Genomic DNA, 16891 nt, shown 5'->3' with positions numbered 1-16891 from the left:
CTTTTTGTTGAGCCCTCCCCCACCTCTCTCACACTCATTCCTCTGTCCGTTCCGGTGGCAGGCTAGTGATGGTAGACCCGTGATGGAGACTCAGAGTTCTAAAACGGCACCGGTAGAAAAGTGACTCCTCGTGGTCGATTACGGCGAGGATAATAACGGTAAAAGAGATCTAAGAATGGAGACGGTTGAGCAGCTCGTTTCGTTTAACCATATCCAAGTCCAGCTGAAGGGGGGCTCGCCCTGGGGGTTCACGCTGAAAGGAGGTCTCGAACACGGAGAACCGCTCATCATCACTAAAGTGAGTCGTGATTTGGATTTCAGAAAGTCACCAACGCGTAACGTTTATTTGATTTGTTACTGTTAAAGGCTGACAGCTTTGCAACATTTTATGTAGGCCTATAGCCAATGCAATGTGCATTATGTCAGGATACATTTATGTGGTTCGGGTCTGTTACATAGTTACATAGTAACTACTATCTACATGCCCAGTCTGTGTAGAACTGTATGTCTGGATACTTTGTTGCAACCCCTTTGCCTTTCGTTAGCGCTACCCATGTTGACCATCCAGGAAAACTATATAGTCACCTATGTCGTAGCGCCTCACCAGTAAATGTATCTACAGATGTTTAGAATCTTTAGAGATAAAATGTCGGGGGCATAAAATAATATGCTGATATGCTCCTACCTGTAAATATTTTGGATACCCCTTTTTAGATAATATTAAAAACGAACAACTAGTAGCGCAGGGGTCTAAGGCCCTGTGGAGGGAATATCTAGGGAATGTGGAGGGAATATCTAGGGAATGTGGAGGGAATATCTAGGGAATATTAAGGGAATATCTAGGGAATGTGAAGGGAATATCTAGGGAATGTGGAGGGAATGTGGAGAGAATATCTAGGGAATGTGGAGGGAATGTGGAGGAATGTGGAGAGAATATCTAGGGAATGTGGAGGAATGTGGAGAGAATATCTAGGGAATGTGGAGGGGATGTGGAGGAATGTGGAGAGAATATCTAGGGAATGTGGAGGGGATGTGGAGGAATGTGGAGGGGATGTGGAGAGAATATCTAGGGAATGTGGAGGGGATGTGGAGGGAATGTGGAGAGAATATCTAGGGAATGTGGAGGAATATCTAGGGAATGTGGAGGAATGTGGAGAGAATATCTAGGGAATGTGGAGGAATATCTAGGGAATGTGGAGGGGATGTGAAGGAATGTGGATGGAATGTGGAGAGAATATCTAGGGAATGTGGAGGAATATCTAGGGAATGTGGAGGAATGTGGATGGAATGTGGAGGAATGTGGAGAGAATATCTAGGGAATATCTAGGGAATGTATATGGAATGTGGAGGGAATATATATATATATATATATACATTTTTATTTCACCTTTATTTAACCAGGTAAGCTAGTTGAGAACAAGTTGTCATTTACAACTGCGACCTGGCCAAGATAAAGCAAAGCAGTGCGACAGAAACAACAACACAGAGTTACACTTGGAATACACAAGCGTACAGTCAATAACACAATAGATAAAAAAGAAAGTCTATAAACAGCATGTGCAAATGGCATGAGGAGGTAAGGCAATAAATAGGCCATAGTAGCGAAGTAATTACAATTTAGCAGATTAACACTGGAGTGATAGATGAGCAGATGATGATGAGCAGATGATGGTGTGTAAGTAGAAATACTGGTGTGCAAAAGAGCAGAAAATAAAATAAAAACAATATGGGGATGAGGTAGGTAGATTGGGTGGGCTATTTACAGATGGACTATGTACAGCTGCAGCGATTGGTTAGCTGCTCAGATAGCTGATGTTTAAAGTTAGTGAGTCTCCAGCTTCAGCGATTTTTGCAATTCGTTCCAGTCACTGGCACCAAAGTAGGTGTTGGCTTTGGGGATGACCAGTGAGATATACCTGCCGGAGTGCGTGCTACGGGTGGGTGTTGTTATCGTGACCAGTGAGCTGAGATAAGGCGGAGCTTTACCTAGCGTAGACTTATAGATGGCCTGGAGCCAGTGGGTCTGGCAACGAATATGTAGCGAGGGCCAGCTGACTAGAGCATACAGGTCGCAGTGGTGGGTGGTATAAGGCGTGTTGGTAACAAAACGAGTAGAGTATTGGAAGCTATTTTGTAAATGACATTGCCGAAGTCGAGGATCGGTAGGATAGTCAGTTTTACTAGGGTAAGTTTGGCGGCGTGACTGAAGGAAGCTTTGTTGCGAAATAGAAAGCCGATTCTAGATTTGATTTTGGATTGGAGATGTTTGATATGAGTCTGGAAGAAGAGTTTACAGTCTAGCCAGACACCTAGGTATTAGTAGTTGTCCACGTATTCTAGGTCAGAACCGTCCAGAGTAGTGATGCTAGTCGGGCGGGCGGGTGCGGGCAGCGAACGGTTGAAAAGCATGCATTTTGTTTTACTAGCGTTTAAGAGCAGTTGGAGGCCACGGAAGGAGTGTTGTATGGCATTGTAGCTTGTTTGGAATACGGAGGAAATGTGGAGGGAATATCTAGTGAATATGGAGGGAATGTGGAGGGAATATCTAGTGAATATGGAGGGAATGTGGAGGGAATATCTAGTGAATATGGAGGGAATGTGGAGGGAATATCTAGTGAATATGGAGGGAATGTGGAGGGAATATCTAGTGAATATGGAGGGAATATCTAGTGAATATGGAGGGAATGTGGAGGGAATATCTAGGGAATATGGAGGGAATGTGGAGGGAATGTGGAGGGAATATGGAGGGAATGTGGAGGGAATATCTAGTGAATATGGAGGGAATGTGGAGGGAATATCTAGTGAATATGGAGGGAATATGGAGGGAATATCTAGTGAATATGGAGGGAATGTGGAGGGAATATCTAGTGAATATGGAGGGAATATGGAGGGAATGTGGAGGGAATATCTAGTGAATATGGAGGGAATGTGGAGGGAATATCTAGTGAATATGGATGGGAATATGGAGGGAATATCTAGTGAATATGGAGGGAATGTGGAGGGAATATCTAGTGAATATGGAGGGAATATGGAGGGAATGTGGAGGGAATATGGAGGGAATGTGGAGGGAATATCTAGTGAATATGGAGGGAATATCTAGTGAATATGGAGGGAATGTGGAGGGAATATCTAGTGAATATGGAGGGAATGTGGAGGGAATATCTAGTTAATATGGAGGGAATATGGAGGGAATATCTAGTGAATATGGAGGGAATGTGGAGGGAATATCTAGTGAATATGGAGGGAATGTGGAGGGAATATCTAGTTAATATGGAGGGAATAGGGAGGGAATATCTAGTGAATATGGAGGGAATATGGAGGGAATATCTAGTGAATATGGAGGGAATGTGGAGGGAATATCTAGTGAATATGGAGGGAATGTGGAGGGAATATCTAGTGAATATGGAGGGAATGTGGAGGGAATATCTAGTGAATATGGAGGGAATGTGGAGGGAATATCTAGTGAATATGGACGGAATGTGGAGGGAATATCTAGTGAATATGGAGGGAATATCTAGTGAATATGGAGGGAATGTGGAGGGAATATCTAGGAATATGGAGGGAATGTGGAGGGAATGTGGAGGGAATATGGAGGGAATGTGGATGGAATATCTAGTGAATATGGAGGGAATGTGGAGGGAATATCTAGTGAATATGGAGGGAATATGGAGGGAATGTGGAGGGAATATCTAGGGAATATGGAGGGAATGTGGAGGGAATATGGAGGGAATGTGGAGGGAATATCTAGTGAATATGGAGGGAATGTGGAGGGAATATCTAGTGAATATGGAGGGAATATGGAGGGAATGTGGAGGGAATATCTAGTGAATATGGAGGGAATGTGGAGGGAATATCTAGTGAATATGGAGGGAATGTGGAGGGAATATCTAGTGAATATGGAGGGAATGTGGTGGGAATATCTAGTGAATATGGAGGGAATGTGGAGGGAATGTCTAGTGAATATGGAGGGAATGTGTAGGGAATGTGGTGGGAATATCTAGTGACTATGGAGGGAATGTGGTGGGAATATCTAGTGAATATGGAGGGAATGTGGAGGGAATATCTAGTGAATATGGAGGGAATGTGGAGGGAATGTGGAGGGAATATCTAGTGAATATGGAGGGAATGTGGTGGGAATATCTAGTGACTATGGAGGGAATATGGAGGGAATGTGGAGGGAATGTGGAGGGAATATGGAGGGAATGTGGAGGGAATATCTAGTGAATATGGAGGGAATGTGGAGGGAATATCTAGTGAATATGGAGGGAATATGGAGGGAATATCTAGTGAATATGGAGGGAATGTGGAGGGAATATCTAGTGAATATGGAGGGAATATGGAGGGAATGTGGAGGGAATATCTAGTGAATATGGAGGGAATGTGGAGGGAATATCTAGTGAATATGGATGGGAATATGGAGGGAATATCTAGTGAATATGGAGGGAATGTGGAGGGAATATCTAGTGAATATGGAGGGAATATGGAGGGAATGTGGAGGGAATATGGAGGGAATGTGGAGGGAATATCTAGTGAATATGGAGGGAATATCTAGTGAATATGGAGGGAATGTGGAGGGAATATCTAGTGAATATGGAGGGAATGTGGAGGGAATATCTAGTTAATATGGAGGGAATAGGGAGGGAATATCTAGTGAATATGGAGGGAATATGGAGGGAATATCTAGTGAATATGGAGGGAATGTGGAGGGAATATCTAGTGAATATGGAGGGAATGTGGAGGGAATATCTAGTGAATATGGAGGGAATGTGGAGGGAATATCTAGTGAATATGGAGGGAATGTGGAGGGAATATCTAGTGAATATGGACGGAATGTGGAGGGAATATCTAGTGAATATGGAGGGAATATCTAGTGAATATGGAGGGAATGTGGAGGGAATATCTAGGGAATATGGAGGGAATGTGGAGGGAATGTGGAGGGAATATGGAGGGAATGTGGATGGAATATCTAGTGAATATGGAGGGAATGTGGAGGGAATATCTAGTGAATATGGAGGGAATATGGAGGGAATGTGGAGGGAATATCTAGGGAATGTGGAGGGAATGTGGAGGGAATGTGGAGGGAATATGGAGGGAATGTGGAGGGAATATCTAGTGAATATGGAGGGAATGTGGAGGGAATATCTAGTGAATATGGAGGGAATATGGAGGGAATGTGGAGGGAATATCTAGTGAATATGGAGGGAATGTGGAGGGAATGTGGAGGGAATATCTAGTGAATATGGAGGGAATGTGGAGGGAATATCTAGTGAATATGGAGGGAATGTGGAGGGAATGTGGAGGGAATATCTAGTGAATATGGAGGGAATGTGGAGGGAATATCTAGTGAATATGGAGGGAATGTGGTGGGAATATCTAGTGAATATGGAGGGAATGTGGAGGGAATGTCTAGTGAATATGGAGGGAATGTGTAGGGAATGTGGTGGGAATATCTAGTGACTATGGAGGGAATATGGAGGGAATGTGGTGGGAATATCTAGTGAATATGGAGGGAATGTGGAGGGAATATCTAGTGAATATGGAGGGAATGTGGAGGGAATGTGGAGGGAATATCTAGTGAATATGGAGGGAATGTGGAGGGAATATCTAGTGAATATGGAGGGAATGTGGAGGGAATGTGGAGGGAATATCTAGTGAATATGGAGGGAATGTGGAGGGAATATCTAGTGAATATGGAGGGAATGTGGAGGGAATGTGGTGGGAATATCTAGTGAATATGGAGGGAATGTGGTGGGAATATCTATGGGAATATGGAGGGAATGTGGAGGGAATGTGGAGGGAATATCTAGTGAATGTGGAGGGAATGTGGTGGGAATATCTAGTGACTATGGAGGGAATGTGGAGGGAATGTGGTGGGAATATCTAGTGAATATGGAGGGAATGTGGAGGGAATGTGGAGGGAATATCTAGTGAATATGGAGGGAATGTGGAGGGAATGTGGAGGGAATATCTAGTGAATATGGAGGGAATGTGGAGGGAATGTGGAGGGAATATCTAGTGACTATGGAGGGAATGTGGAGGGAATATCTAGTGAATATGGAGGGAATGTGGAGGGAATATCTAGTGAATATGGAGGGAATATGGAGGGAATGTGGAGGGAATATCTAGTGAATATGGAGGGAATGTGGAGGGAATGTGGAGGGAATATCTAGTGAATATGGAGGGAATGTGGAGGGAATATCTAGTGACTATGGAGGGAATGTGGTGGGAATATCTAGTGAATATGGAGGGAATGTGGAGGGAATGTGGAGGGAATATCTAGTGAATATGGAGGGAATTTGGTGGGAATATCTAGTGACTATGGAGGGAATATGGAGGGAATGTGGAGGGAATGTGGAGGGAATGTGGAGGGAATATCTAGTGAATATGGAGGGAATGTGGAGGGAATATCTAGTGAATATGGAGGGAATATGGAGGGAATATCTAGTGAATATGGAGGGAATGTGGAGGGAATATCTAGTGAATATGGAGGGAATATGGAGGGAATGTGGAGGGAATATCTAGTGAATATGGAGGGAATGTGGAGGGAATATCTAGTGAATATGGATGGGAATATGGAGGGAATATCTAGTGAATATGGAGGGAATGTGGAGGGAATATCTAGTGAATATGGAGGGAATATGGAGGGAATGTGGAGGGAATATGGAGGGAATGTGGAGGGAATATCTAGTGAATATGGAGGGAATATCTAGTGAATATGGAGGGAATGTGGAGGGAATATCTAGTGAATATGGAGGGAATGTGGAGGGAATATCTAGTGAATATGGAGGGAATATGGAGGGAATATCTAGTGAATATGGAGGGAATGTGGAGGGAATATCTAGTGAATATGGAGGGAATGTGGAGGGAATATCTAGTTAATATGGAGGGAATAGGGAGGGAATATCTAGTGAATATGGAGGGAATATCTAGTGAATATGGAGGGAATGTGGAGGGAATATCTAGTGAATATGGAGGGAATGTGGAGGGAATATCTAGTGAATATGGAGGGAATGTGGAGGGAATATCTAGTGAATATGGAGGGAATGTGGAGGGAATATCTAGTGAATATGGACGGAATGTGGAGGGAATATCTAGTGAATATGGAGGGAATATCTAGTGAATATGGAGGGAATGTGGAGGGAATATCTAGGGAATATGGAGGGAATGTGGAGGGAATGTGGAGGGAATATGGAGGGAATGTGGATGGAATATCTAGTGAATATGGAGGGAATGTGGAGGGAATATCTAGTGAATATGGAGGGAATATGGAGGGAATGTGGAGGGAATATCTAGGGAATATGGAGGGAATGTGGAGGGAATGTGGAGGGAATATGGAGGGAATGTGGAGGGAATATCGAGTGAATATGGAGGGAATGTGGAGGGAATATCTAGTGAATATGGAGGGAATATGGAGGGAATGTGGAGGGAATATCTAGTGAATATGGAGGGAATGTGGAGGGAATGTGGAGGGAATATCTAGTGAATATGGAGGGAATGTGGAGGGAATATCTAGTGAATATGGAGGGAATGTGGTGGGAATATCTAGTGAATATGGAGGGAATGTGGAGGGAATGTGGTGGGAATATCTAGTGACTATGGAGGGAATGTGGAGGGAATGTGGTGGGAATATCTAGTGAATATGGAGGGAATGTGGAGGGAATATCTAGTGAATATGGAGGGAATGTGGAGGGAATGTGGAGGGAATATCTAGTGAATATGGAGGGAATGTGGAGGGAATATCTAGTGAATATGGCTGGAATGTGGAGGGAATGTGGAGGGAATATCTAGTGAATATGGAGGGAATGTGGAGGGAATGTGGAGGGAATATCTAGTGAATATGGAGGGAATGTGGAGGGAATGTGGTGGGAATATCTAGTGAATATGGAGGGAATGTGGTGGGAATATCTATGGGAATATGGAGGGAATGTGGAGGGAATGTGGAGGGAATATCTAGTGAATATGGAGGGAATGTGGAGGGAATGTGGTGGGAATATCTAGTGACTATGGAGGGAATGTGGAGGGAATGTGGTGGGAATATCTAGTGAATATGGAGGGAATGTGGAGGGAATGTGGAGGGAATATCTAGTGAATATGGAGGGAATGTGGAGGGAATGTGGAGGGAATATCTAGTGAATATGGAGGGAATGTGGAGGGAATATCTAGTGACTATGGAGGGAATGTGGAGGGAATGTGGAGGGAATATCTAGTGAATATGGAGGGAATGTGGAGGGAATATCTAGTGAATGTGGAGGGAATGTGGAGGGAATGTGGAGGGAATATCTAGTGAATATGGAGGGAATGTGGAGGGAATGTGGAGGGAATATCTAGTGAATATGGAGGGAATGTGGAGGGAATATCTAGTGACTATGGAGGGAATGTGGAGGGAATGTGGAGGGAATATCTAGTGAATATGGAGGGAATGTGGAGGGAATATCTAGTGAATGTGGAGGGAATGTGGAGGGAATGTGGAGGGAATATCTAGTGAATATGGAGGGAATGTGGAGGGAATGTGGTGGGAATATCTAGTGAATATGGAGGGAATGTGGTGGGAATATCTAGTGAATATGGAGGGAATGTGGAGGGAATGTGGTGGGAATATCTAGTGAATATGGAGGGAATGTGGAGGGAATATCTAGTGAATATGGAGGGAATGTGAAGGGAATGTGGTGGGAATATCTAGTGAATATGGAGGGAATGTGGTGGGAATATCTAGTGAATGTGGTGGGAATGTGGAGGGAATGTGGAGGGAATATCTAGTGAATATGGAGGGAATGTGGAGGGAATATCTAGTGAATATGGAGGGAATGTGGTGGGAATATCTAGTGAATATGGAGGGAATGTGGTGGGAATATCTAGTGAATATGGAGGGAATATCTAGTGAATATGGAGGGAATGTGGAGGGAATATCTAGGGAATATGGAGGGAATGTGGAGGGAATATGGAGGGAATGTGGAGGGAATATCTAGTGAATATGGAGGGAATGTGGAGGGAATATCTAGTGAATATGGAGGGAATATGGAGGGAATATCTAGTGAATATGGAGGGAATGTGGAGGGAATATCTAGTGAATATGGAGGGAATATGGAGGGAATGTGGAGGGAATATCTAGTGAATATGGAGGGAATGTGGAGGGAATATCTAGTGAATATGGATGGGAATATGGAGGGAATATCCAGTGAATATGGAGGGAATGTGGAGGGAATATCTAGTGAATATGGAGGGAATATGGAGGGAATGTGGAGGGAATATGGAGGGAATGTGGAGGGAATATCTAGTGAATATGGAGGGAATGTGGAGGGAATATCTAGTTAATATGGAGAGAATATGGAGGGAATATCTAGTGAATATGGAGGGAATGTGGAGGGAATATCTAGTGAATATGGAGGGAATGTGGAGGGAATATCTAGTGAATATGGAGGGAATAGGGAGGGAATATCTAGTGAATATGGAGGGAATATGGAGGGAATATCTAGTGAATATGGAGGGAATGTGGAGGGAATATCTAGTGAATATGGAGGGAATGTGGAGGGAATATCTAGTGAATATGGAGGGAATGTGGAGGGAATATCTAGTGAATATGGAGGGAATGTGGAGGGAATATCTAGTGAATATGGACGGAATGTGGAGGGAATATCTAGTGAATATGGAGGGAATATCTAGTGAATATGGAGGGAATGTGGAGGGAATATCTAGGGAATATGGAGGGAATGTGGAGGGAATGTGGAGGGAATATGGAGGGAATGTGGATGGAATATCGAGTGAATATGGAGGGAATGTGGAGGGAATATCTAGTGAATATGGAGGGAATATGGAGGGAATGTGGAGGGAATATCTAGGGAATATGGAGGGAATGTGGAGGGAATGTGGAGGGAATATCTAGTGAATATGGAGGGAATGTGGAGGGAATATCTAGTGAATATGGAGGGAATATGGAGGGAATGTGGAGGGAATATCTAGTGAATATGGAGGGAATGTGGAGGGAATGTGGAGGGAATATCTAGTGAATATGGAGGGAATGTGGAGGGAATATCTAGTGAATATGGAGGGAATGTGGTGGGAATATCTAGTGAATATGGAGGGAATGTGGAGGGAATGTCTAGTGAATATGGAGGGAATGTGTAGGGAATGTGGTGGGAATATCTAGTGACTATGGAGGGAATGTGGTGGGAATATCTAGTGAATATGGAGGGAATGTGGAGGGAATATCTAGTGAATATGGAGGGAATGTGGAGGGAATGTGGAGGGAATATCTAGTGAATATGGAGGGAATGTGGTGGGAATATCTAGTGACTATGGAGGGAATATGGAGGGAATGTGGAGGGAATGTGGAGGGAATATGGAGGGAATGTGGAGGGAATATCTAGTGAATATGGAGGGAATGTGGAGGGAATATCTAGTGAATATGGAGGGAATATGGAGGGAATATCTAGTGAATATGGAGGGAATGTGGAGGGAATATCTAGTGAATATGGAGGGAATATGGAGGGAATGTGGAGGGAATATCTAGTGAATATGGAGGGAATGTGGAGGGAATATCTAGTGAATATGGATGGGAATATGGAGGGAATATCTAGTGAATATGGAGGGAATGTGGAGGGAATATCTAGTGAATATGGAGGGAATATGGAGGGAATGTGGAGGGAATATGGAGGGAATGTGGAGGGAATATCTAGTGAATATGGAGGGAATATCTAGTGAATATGGAGGGAATGTGGAGGGAATATCTAGTGAATATGGAGGGAATGTGGAGGGAATATCTAGTTAATATGGAGGGAATGTGGAGGGAATATCTAGTGACTATGGAGGGAATGTGGAGGGAATGTGGAGGGAATATCTAGTGAATATGGAGGGAATGTGGAGGGAATATCTAGTGAATGTGGAGGGAATGTGGAGGGAATGTGGAGGGAATATCTAGTGAATATGGAGGGAATGTGGAGGGAATGTGGTGGGAATATCTAGTGAATATGGAGGGAATGTGGTGGGAATATCTAGTGAATATGGAGGGAATGTGGAGGGAATGTGGTGGGAATATCTAGTGAATATGGAGGGAATGTGGAGGGAATATCTAGTGAATATGGAGGGAATGTGAAGGGAATGTGGTGGGAATATCTAGTGAATATGGAGGGACTGTGGTGGGAATATCTAGTGAATGTGGTGGGAATGTGGAGGGAATGTGGAGGGAATATCTAGTGAATATGGAGGGAATGTGGAGGGAATATCTAGTGAATATGGAGGGAATGTGGTGGGAATATCTAGTGAATATGGAGGGAATGTGGTGGGAATATCTAGTGAATATGGAGGGAATATCTAGTGAATATGGAGGGAATGTGGAGGGAATATCTAGGGAATATGGAGGGAATGTGGAGGGAATGTGGAGGGAATGTGGAGGGAATATCTAGGGAATATGGAGGGAATGTGGAGGGAATATCTAGTGAATATGGAGGGAATATCTAGTGAATATGGAGGGAATGTGGAGGGAATATCTAGTGAATATGGAGGGAATATGGAGGGAATGTGGAGGGAATATCTAGTGAATATGGAGGGAATGTGGAGGGAATATCTAGTGAATATGGATGGGAATATGGAGGGAATATCTAGTGAATATGGAGGGAATGTGGAGGGAATATCTAGTGAATATGGAGGGAATATGGAGGGAATGTGGAGGGAATATGGAGGGAATGTGGAGGGAATATCTAGTGAATATGGAGGGAATGTGGAGGGAATATCTAGTTAATATGGAGGGAATATGGAGGGAATATCTAGTGAATATGGAGGGAATGTGGAGGGAATATCTAGTGAATATGGAGGGAATGTGGAGGGAATATCTAGTTAATATGGAGGGAATAGGGAGGGAATATCTAGTGAATATGGAGGGAATATGGAGGGAATATCTAGTGAATATGGAGGGAATGTGGAGGGAATATCTAGTGAATATGGAGGGAATGTGGAGGGAATATCTAGTGAATATGGAGGGAATGTGGAGGGAATATCTAGTGAATATGGAGGGAATGTGGAGGGAATATCTAGTGAATATGGACGGAATGTGGAGGGAATATCTAGTGAATATGGAGGGAATATCTAGTGAATATGGAGGGAATGTGGAGGGAATATCTAGGGAATATGGAGGGAATGTGGAGGGAATGTGGAGGGAATATGGAGGGAATGTGGATGGAATATCTAGTGAATATGGAGGGAATGTGGAGGGAATATCTAGTGAATATGGAGGGAATATGGAGGGAATGTGGAGGGAATATCTAGGGAATATGGAGGGAATGTGGAGGGAATGTGGAGGGAATATCTAGTGAATATGGAGGGAATGTGGAGGGAATATCTAGTGAATATGGAGGGAATATGGAGGGAATGTGGAGGGAATATCTAGTGAATATGGAGGGAATGTGGAGGGAATGTGGAGGGAATATCTAGTGAATATGGAGGGAATGTGGAGGGAATATCTAGTGAATATGGAGGGAATGTGGTGGGAATATCTAGTGAATATGGAGGGAATGTGGAGGGAATGTCTAGTGAATATGGAGGGAATGTGTAGGGAATGTGGTGGGAATATCTAGTGACTATGGAGGGAATGTGGTGGGAATATCTAGTGAATATGGAGGGAATGTGGAGGGAATATCTAGTGAATATGGAGGGAATGTGGAGGGAATGTGGAGGGAATATCTAGTGAATATGGAGGGAATGTGGTGGGAATATCTAGTGACTATGGAGGGAATATGGAGGGAATGTGGAGGGAATGTGGAGGGAATATGGAGGGAATGTGGAGGGAATATCTAGTGAATATGGAGGGAATGTGGAGGGAATATCTAGTGAATATGGAGGGAATATGGAGGGAATATCTAGTGAATATGGAGGGAATGTGGAGGGAATATCTAGTGAATATGGAGGGAATATGGAGGGAATGTGGAGGGAATATCTAGTGAATATGGAGGGAATGTGGAGGGAATATCTAGTGAATATGGATGGGAATATGGAGGGAATATCTAGTGAATATGGAGGGAATGTGGAGGGAATATCTAGTGAATATGGAGGGAATATGGAGGGAATGTGGAGGGAATATGGAGGGAATGTGGAGGGAATATCTAGTGAATATGGAGGGAATATCTAGTGAATATGGAGGGAATGTGGAGGGAATATCTAGTGAATATGGAGGGAATGTGGAGGGAATATCTAGTTAATATGGAGGGAATATGGAGGGAATATCTAGTGAATATGGAGGGAATGTGGAGGGAATATCTAGTGAATATGGAGGGAATGTGGAGGGAATATCTAGTTAATATGGAGGGAATAGGGAGGGAATATCTAGTGAATATGGAGGGAATATGGAGGGAATATCTAGTGAATATGGAGGGAATGTGGAGGGAATATCTAGTGAATATGGAGGGAATGTGGAGGGAATATCTAGTGAATGTGGAGGGAATGTGGAGGGAATATCTAGTGAATATGGAGGGAATGTGGAGGGAATATCTAGTGAATGTGGAGGGAATGTGGAGGGAATGTGGAGGGAATATCTAGTGAATATGGAGGGAATGTGGAGGGAATGTGGTGGGAATATCTAGTGAATATGGAGGGAATGTGGTGGGAATATCTAGTGAATATGGAGGGAATGTGGAGGGAATGTGGTGGGAATATCTAGTGAATATGGAGGGAATGTGGAGGGAATATCTAGTGAATATGGAGGGAATGTGAAGGGAATGTGGTGGGAATATCTAGTGAATATGGAGGGAATGTGGTGGGAATATCTAGTGAATGTGGTGGGAATGTGGAGGGAATGTGGAGGGAATATCTAGTGAATATGGAGGGAATGTGGAGGGAATATCTAGTGAATATGGAGGGAATGTGGTGGGAATATCTAGTGAATATGGAGGGAATGTGGTGGGAATATCTAGTGAATATGGAGGGAATATCTAGTGAATATGGAGGGAATGTGGAGGGAATATCTAGGGAATATGGAGGGAATGTGGAGGGAATGTGGAGGGAATATGGAGGGAATGTGGAGGGAATATCTAGTGAATATGGAGGGAATGTGGAGGGAATATCTAGTGAATATGGAGGGAATATGGAGGGAATATCTAGTGAATATGGAGGGAATGTGGAGGGAATATCTAGTGAATATGGAGGGAATATGGAGGGAATGTGGAGGGAATATCTAGTGAATATGGAGGGAATATGGAGGGAATATCTAGTGAATATGGAGGGAATGTGGAGGGAATATCTAGTGAATATGGAGGGAATATGGAGGGAATGTGGAGGGAATATGGAGGGAATGTGGAGGGAATATGGAGGGAATGTGGAGGGAATATCTAGTGAATATGGAGGGAATGTGGAGGGAATATCTAGTTAATATGGAGGGAATATGGAGGGAATATCTAGTGAATATGGAGGGAATGTGGAGGGAATATCTAGTGAATATGGAGGGAATGTGGAGGGAATATCTAGTTAATATGGAGGGAATAGGGAGGGAATATCTAGTGAATATGGAGGGAATATGGAGGGAATATCTAGTGAATATGGAGGGAATGTGGAGGGAATATCTAGTGAATATGGAGGGAATGTGGAGGGAATATCTAGTGAATATGGAGGGAATGTGGAGGGAATATCTAGTGAATATGGAGGGAATGTGGAGGGAATATCTAGTGAATATGGACGGAATGTGGAGGGAATATCTAGTGAATATGGAGGGAATATCTAGTGAATATGGAGGGAATGTGGAGGGAATATCTAGGGAATATGGAGGGAATGTGGAGGGAATGTGGAGGGAATATGGAGGGAATGTGGATGGAATATCGAGTGAATATGGAGGGAATGTGGATGGAATATCTAGTGAATATGGAGGGAATGTGGAGGGAATATCTAGGGAATATGGAGGGAATGTGGAGGGAATGTGGAGGGAATGTGGAGGGAATATCTAGTGAATATGGAGGGAATGTGGAGGGAATATCTAGTGAATATGGAGGGAATATGGAGGGAATGTGGAGGGAATATCTAGTGAATATGGAGGGAATGTGGAGGGAATATCTAGTGAATATGGAGGGAATGTGGAGGGAATATCTAGTGAATATGGAGGGAATGTGGTGGGAATATCTAGTGAATATGGAGGGAATGTGGAGGGAATGTCTAGTGAATATGGAGGGAATGTGTAGGGAATGTGGTGGGAATATCTAGTGACTATGGAGGGAATGTGGTGGGAATATCTAGTGAATATGGAGGGAATGTGGAGGGAATATCTAGTGAATATGGAGGGAATGTGGAGGGAATGTGGAGGGAATATCTAGTGAATATGGAGGGAATGTGGTGGGAATATCTAGTGACTATGGAGGGAATATGGAGGGAATGTGGAGGGAATATGGAGGGAATGTGGAGGGAATATCGAGTGAATATGGAGGGAATGTGGAGGGAATATCTAGTGAATATGGAGGGAATATGGAGGGAATATCTAGTGAATATGGAGGGAATGTGGAGGGAATATCTAGTGAATATGGAGGGAATATGGAGGGAATGTGGAGGGAATATCTAGTGAATATGGAGGGAATGTGGAGGGAATATCTAGTGAATATGGATGGGAATATGGAGGGAATATCTAGTGAATATGGAGGGAATGTGGAGGGAATATCTAGTGAATATGGAGGGAATATGGAGGGAATGTGGAGGGAATATGGAGGGAATGTGGAGGGAATATCTAGTGAATATGGAGGGAATATCTAGTGAATATGGAGGGAATGTGGAGGGAATATCTAGTGAATATGGAGGGAATGTGGAGGGAATATCTAGTTAATATGGAGGGAATATGGAGGGAATATCTAGTGAATATGGAGGGAATGTGGAGGGAATATCTAGTGAATATGGAGGGAATGTGGAGGGAATATCTAGTTAATATGGAGGGAATAGGGAGGGAATATCTAGTGAATATGGAGGGAATAGGGAGGGAATATCTAGTGAATATGGAGGGAATGTGGAGGGAATATCTAGTGAATATGGAGGGAATGTGGAGGGAATATCTAGTGAATATGGAGGGAATGTGGAGGGAATATCTAGTGAATATGGAGGGAATGTGGAGGGAATATCTAGTGAATATGGACGGAATGTGGAGGGAATATCTAGTGAATATGGAGGGAATATCTAGTGAATATGGAGGGAATGTGGAGGGAATATCTAGGGAATATGGAGGGAATGTGGAGGGAATGTGGATGGAATATCTAGTGAATATGGAGGGAATGTGGAGGGAATATCTAGTGAATATGGAGGGAATATGGAGGGAATGTGGAGGGAATGTGGAGGGAATATGGAGGGAATGTGGAGGGAATATCTAGTGAATATGGAGGGAATGTGGAGGGAATATCTAGTGAATATGGAGGGAATATGGAGGGAATGTGGAGGGAATATCTAGTGAATATGGAGGGAATGTGGAGGGAATATCTAGTGAATATGGAGGGAATATGGAGGGAATATCTAGTGAATATGGAGGGAATGTGGAGGGAATATCTAGTGAATATGGAGGGAATATGGAGGGAATGTGGAGGGAATATCTAGTGAATATGGAGGGAATGTGGAGGGAATATCTAGTGAATATGGATGGGAATATGGAGGGAATATCTAGTGAATATGGAGGGAATGTGGAGGGAATATCTAGTGAATATGGAGGGAATATGGAGGGAATGTGGAGGGAATGTGGAGGGAATATCGAGTGAATATGGAGGGAATGTGGAGGGAATATCTAGTGAATATGGAGGGAATATGGAGGGAATATCTAGTGAATATGGAGGGAATGTGGAGGGAATATCTAGTGAATATGGAGGGAATATGGAGGGAATGTGGAGGGAATATCTAGTGAATATGGAGGGAATGTGGAGGGAATATCTAGTGAATATGGATGGGAATATGG

At 43.4% G+C, this 16891-nt stretch overlaps 1 protein-coding gene across 1 annotated transcript in view; it reads left to right on the top strand.

Annotated features, from left to right (window-relative positions):
• The window catches only part of LOC139561109 (protein Shroom4-like), a 135975-nt gene continuing 119084 nt past the window's right edge, over nt 1–16891 (top strand). The window contains exon 1 of the mRNA XM_071377976.1: nt 1–298. Coding sequence (XP_071234077.1) covers nt 176–298 — 123 coding nt within the window. The 5' untranslated portion in view covers nt 1–175. The remainder of the gene's footprint in view (nt 299–16891) is intronic.

Source organism: Salvelinus alpinus, chromosome 31, assembly GCF_045679555.1.
Source record: "Salvelinus alpinus chromosome 31, SLU_Salpinus.1, whole genome shotgun sequence".
NCBI classification, from domain to species: domain Eukaryota; kingdom Metazoa; phylum Chordata; class Actinopteri; order Salmoniformes; family Salmonidae; genus Salvelinus; species Salvelinus alpinus.
The sequence above is the reverse complement of the archived record's forward strand: the minus strand, read 5'-3'. Positions and strand labels throughout refer to the sequence as shown.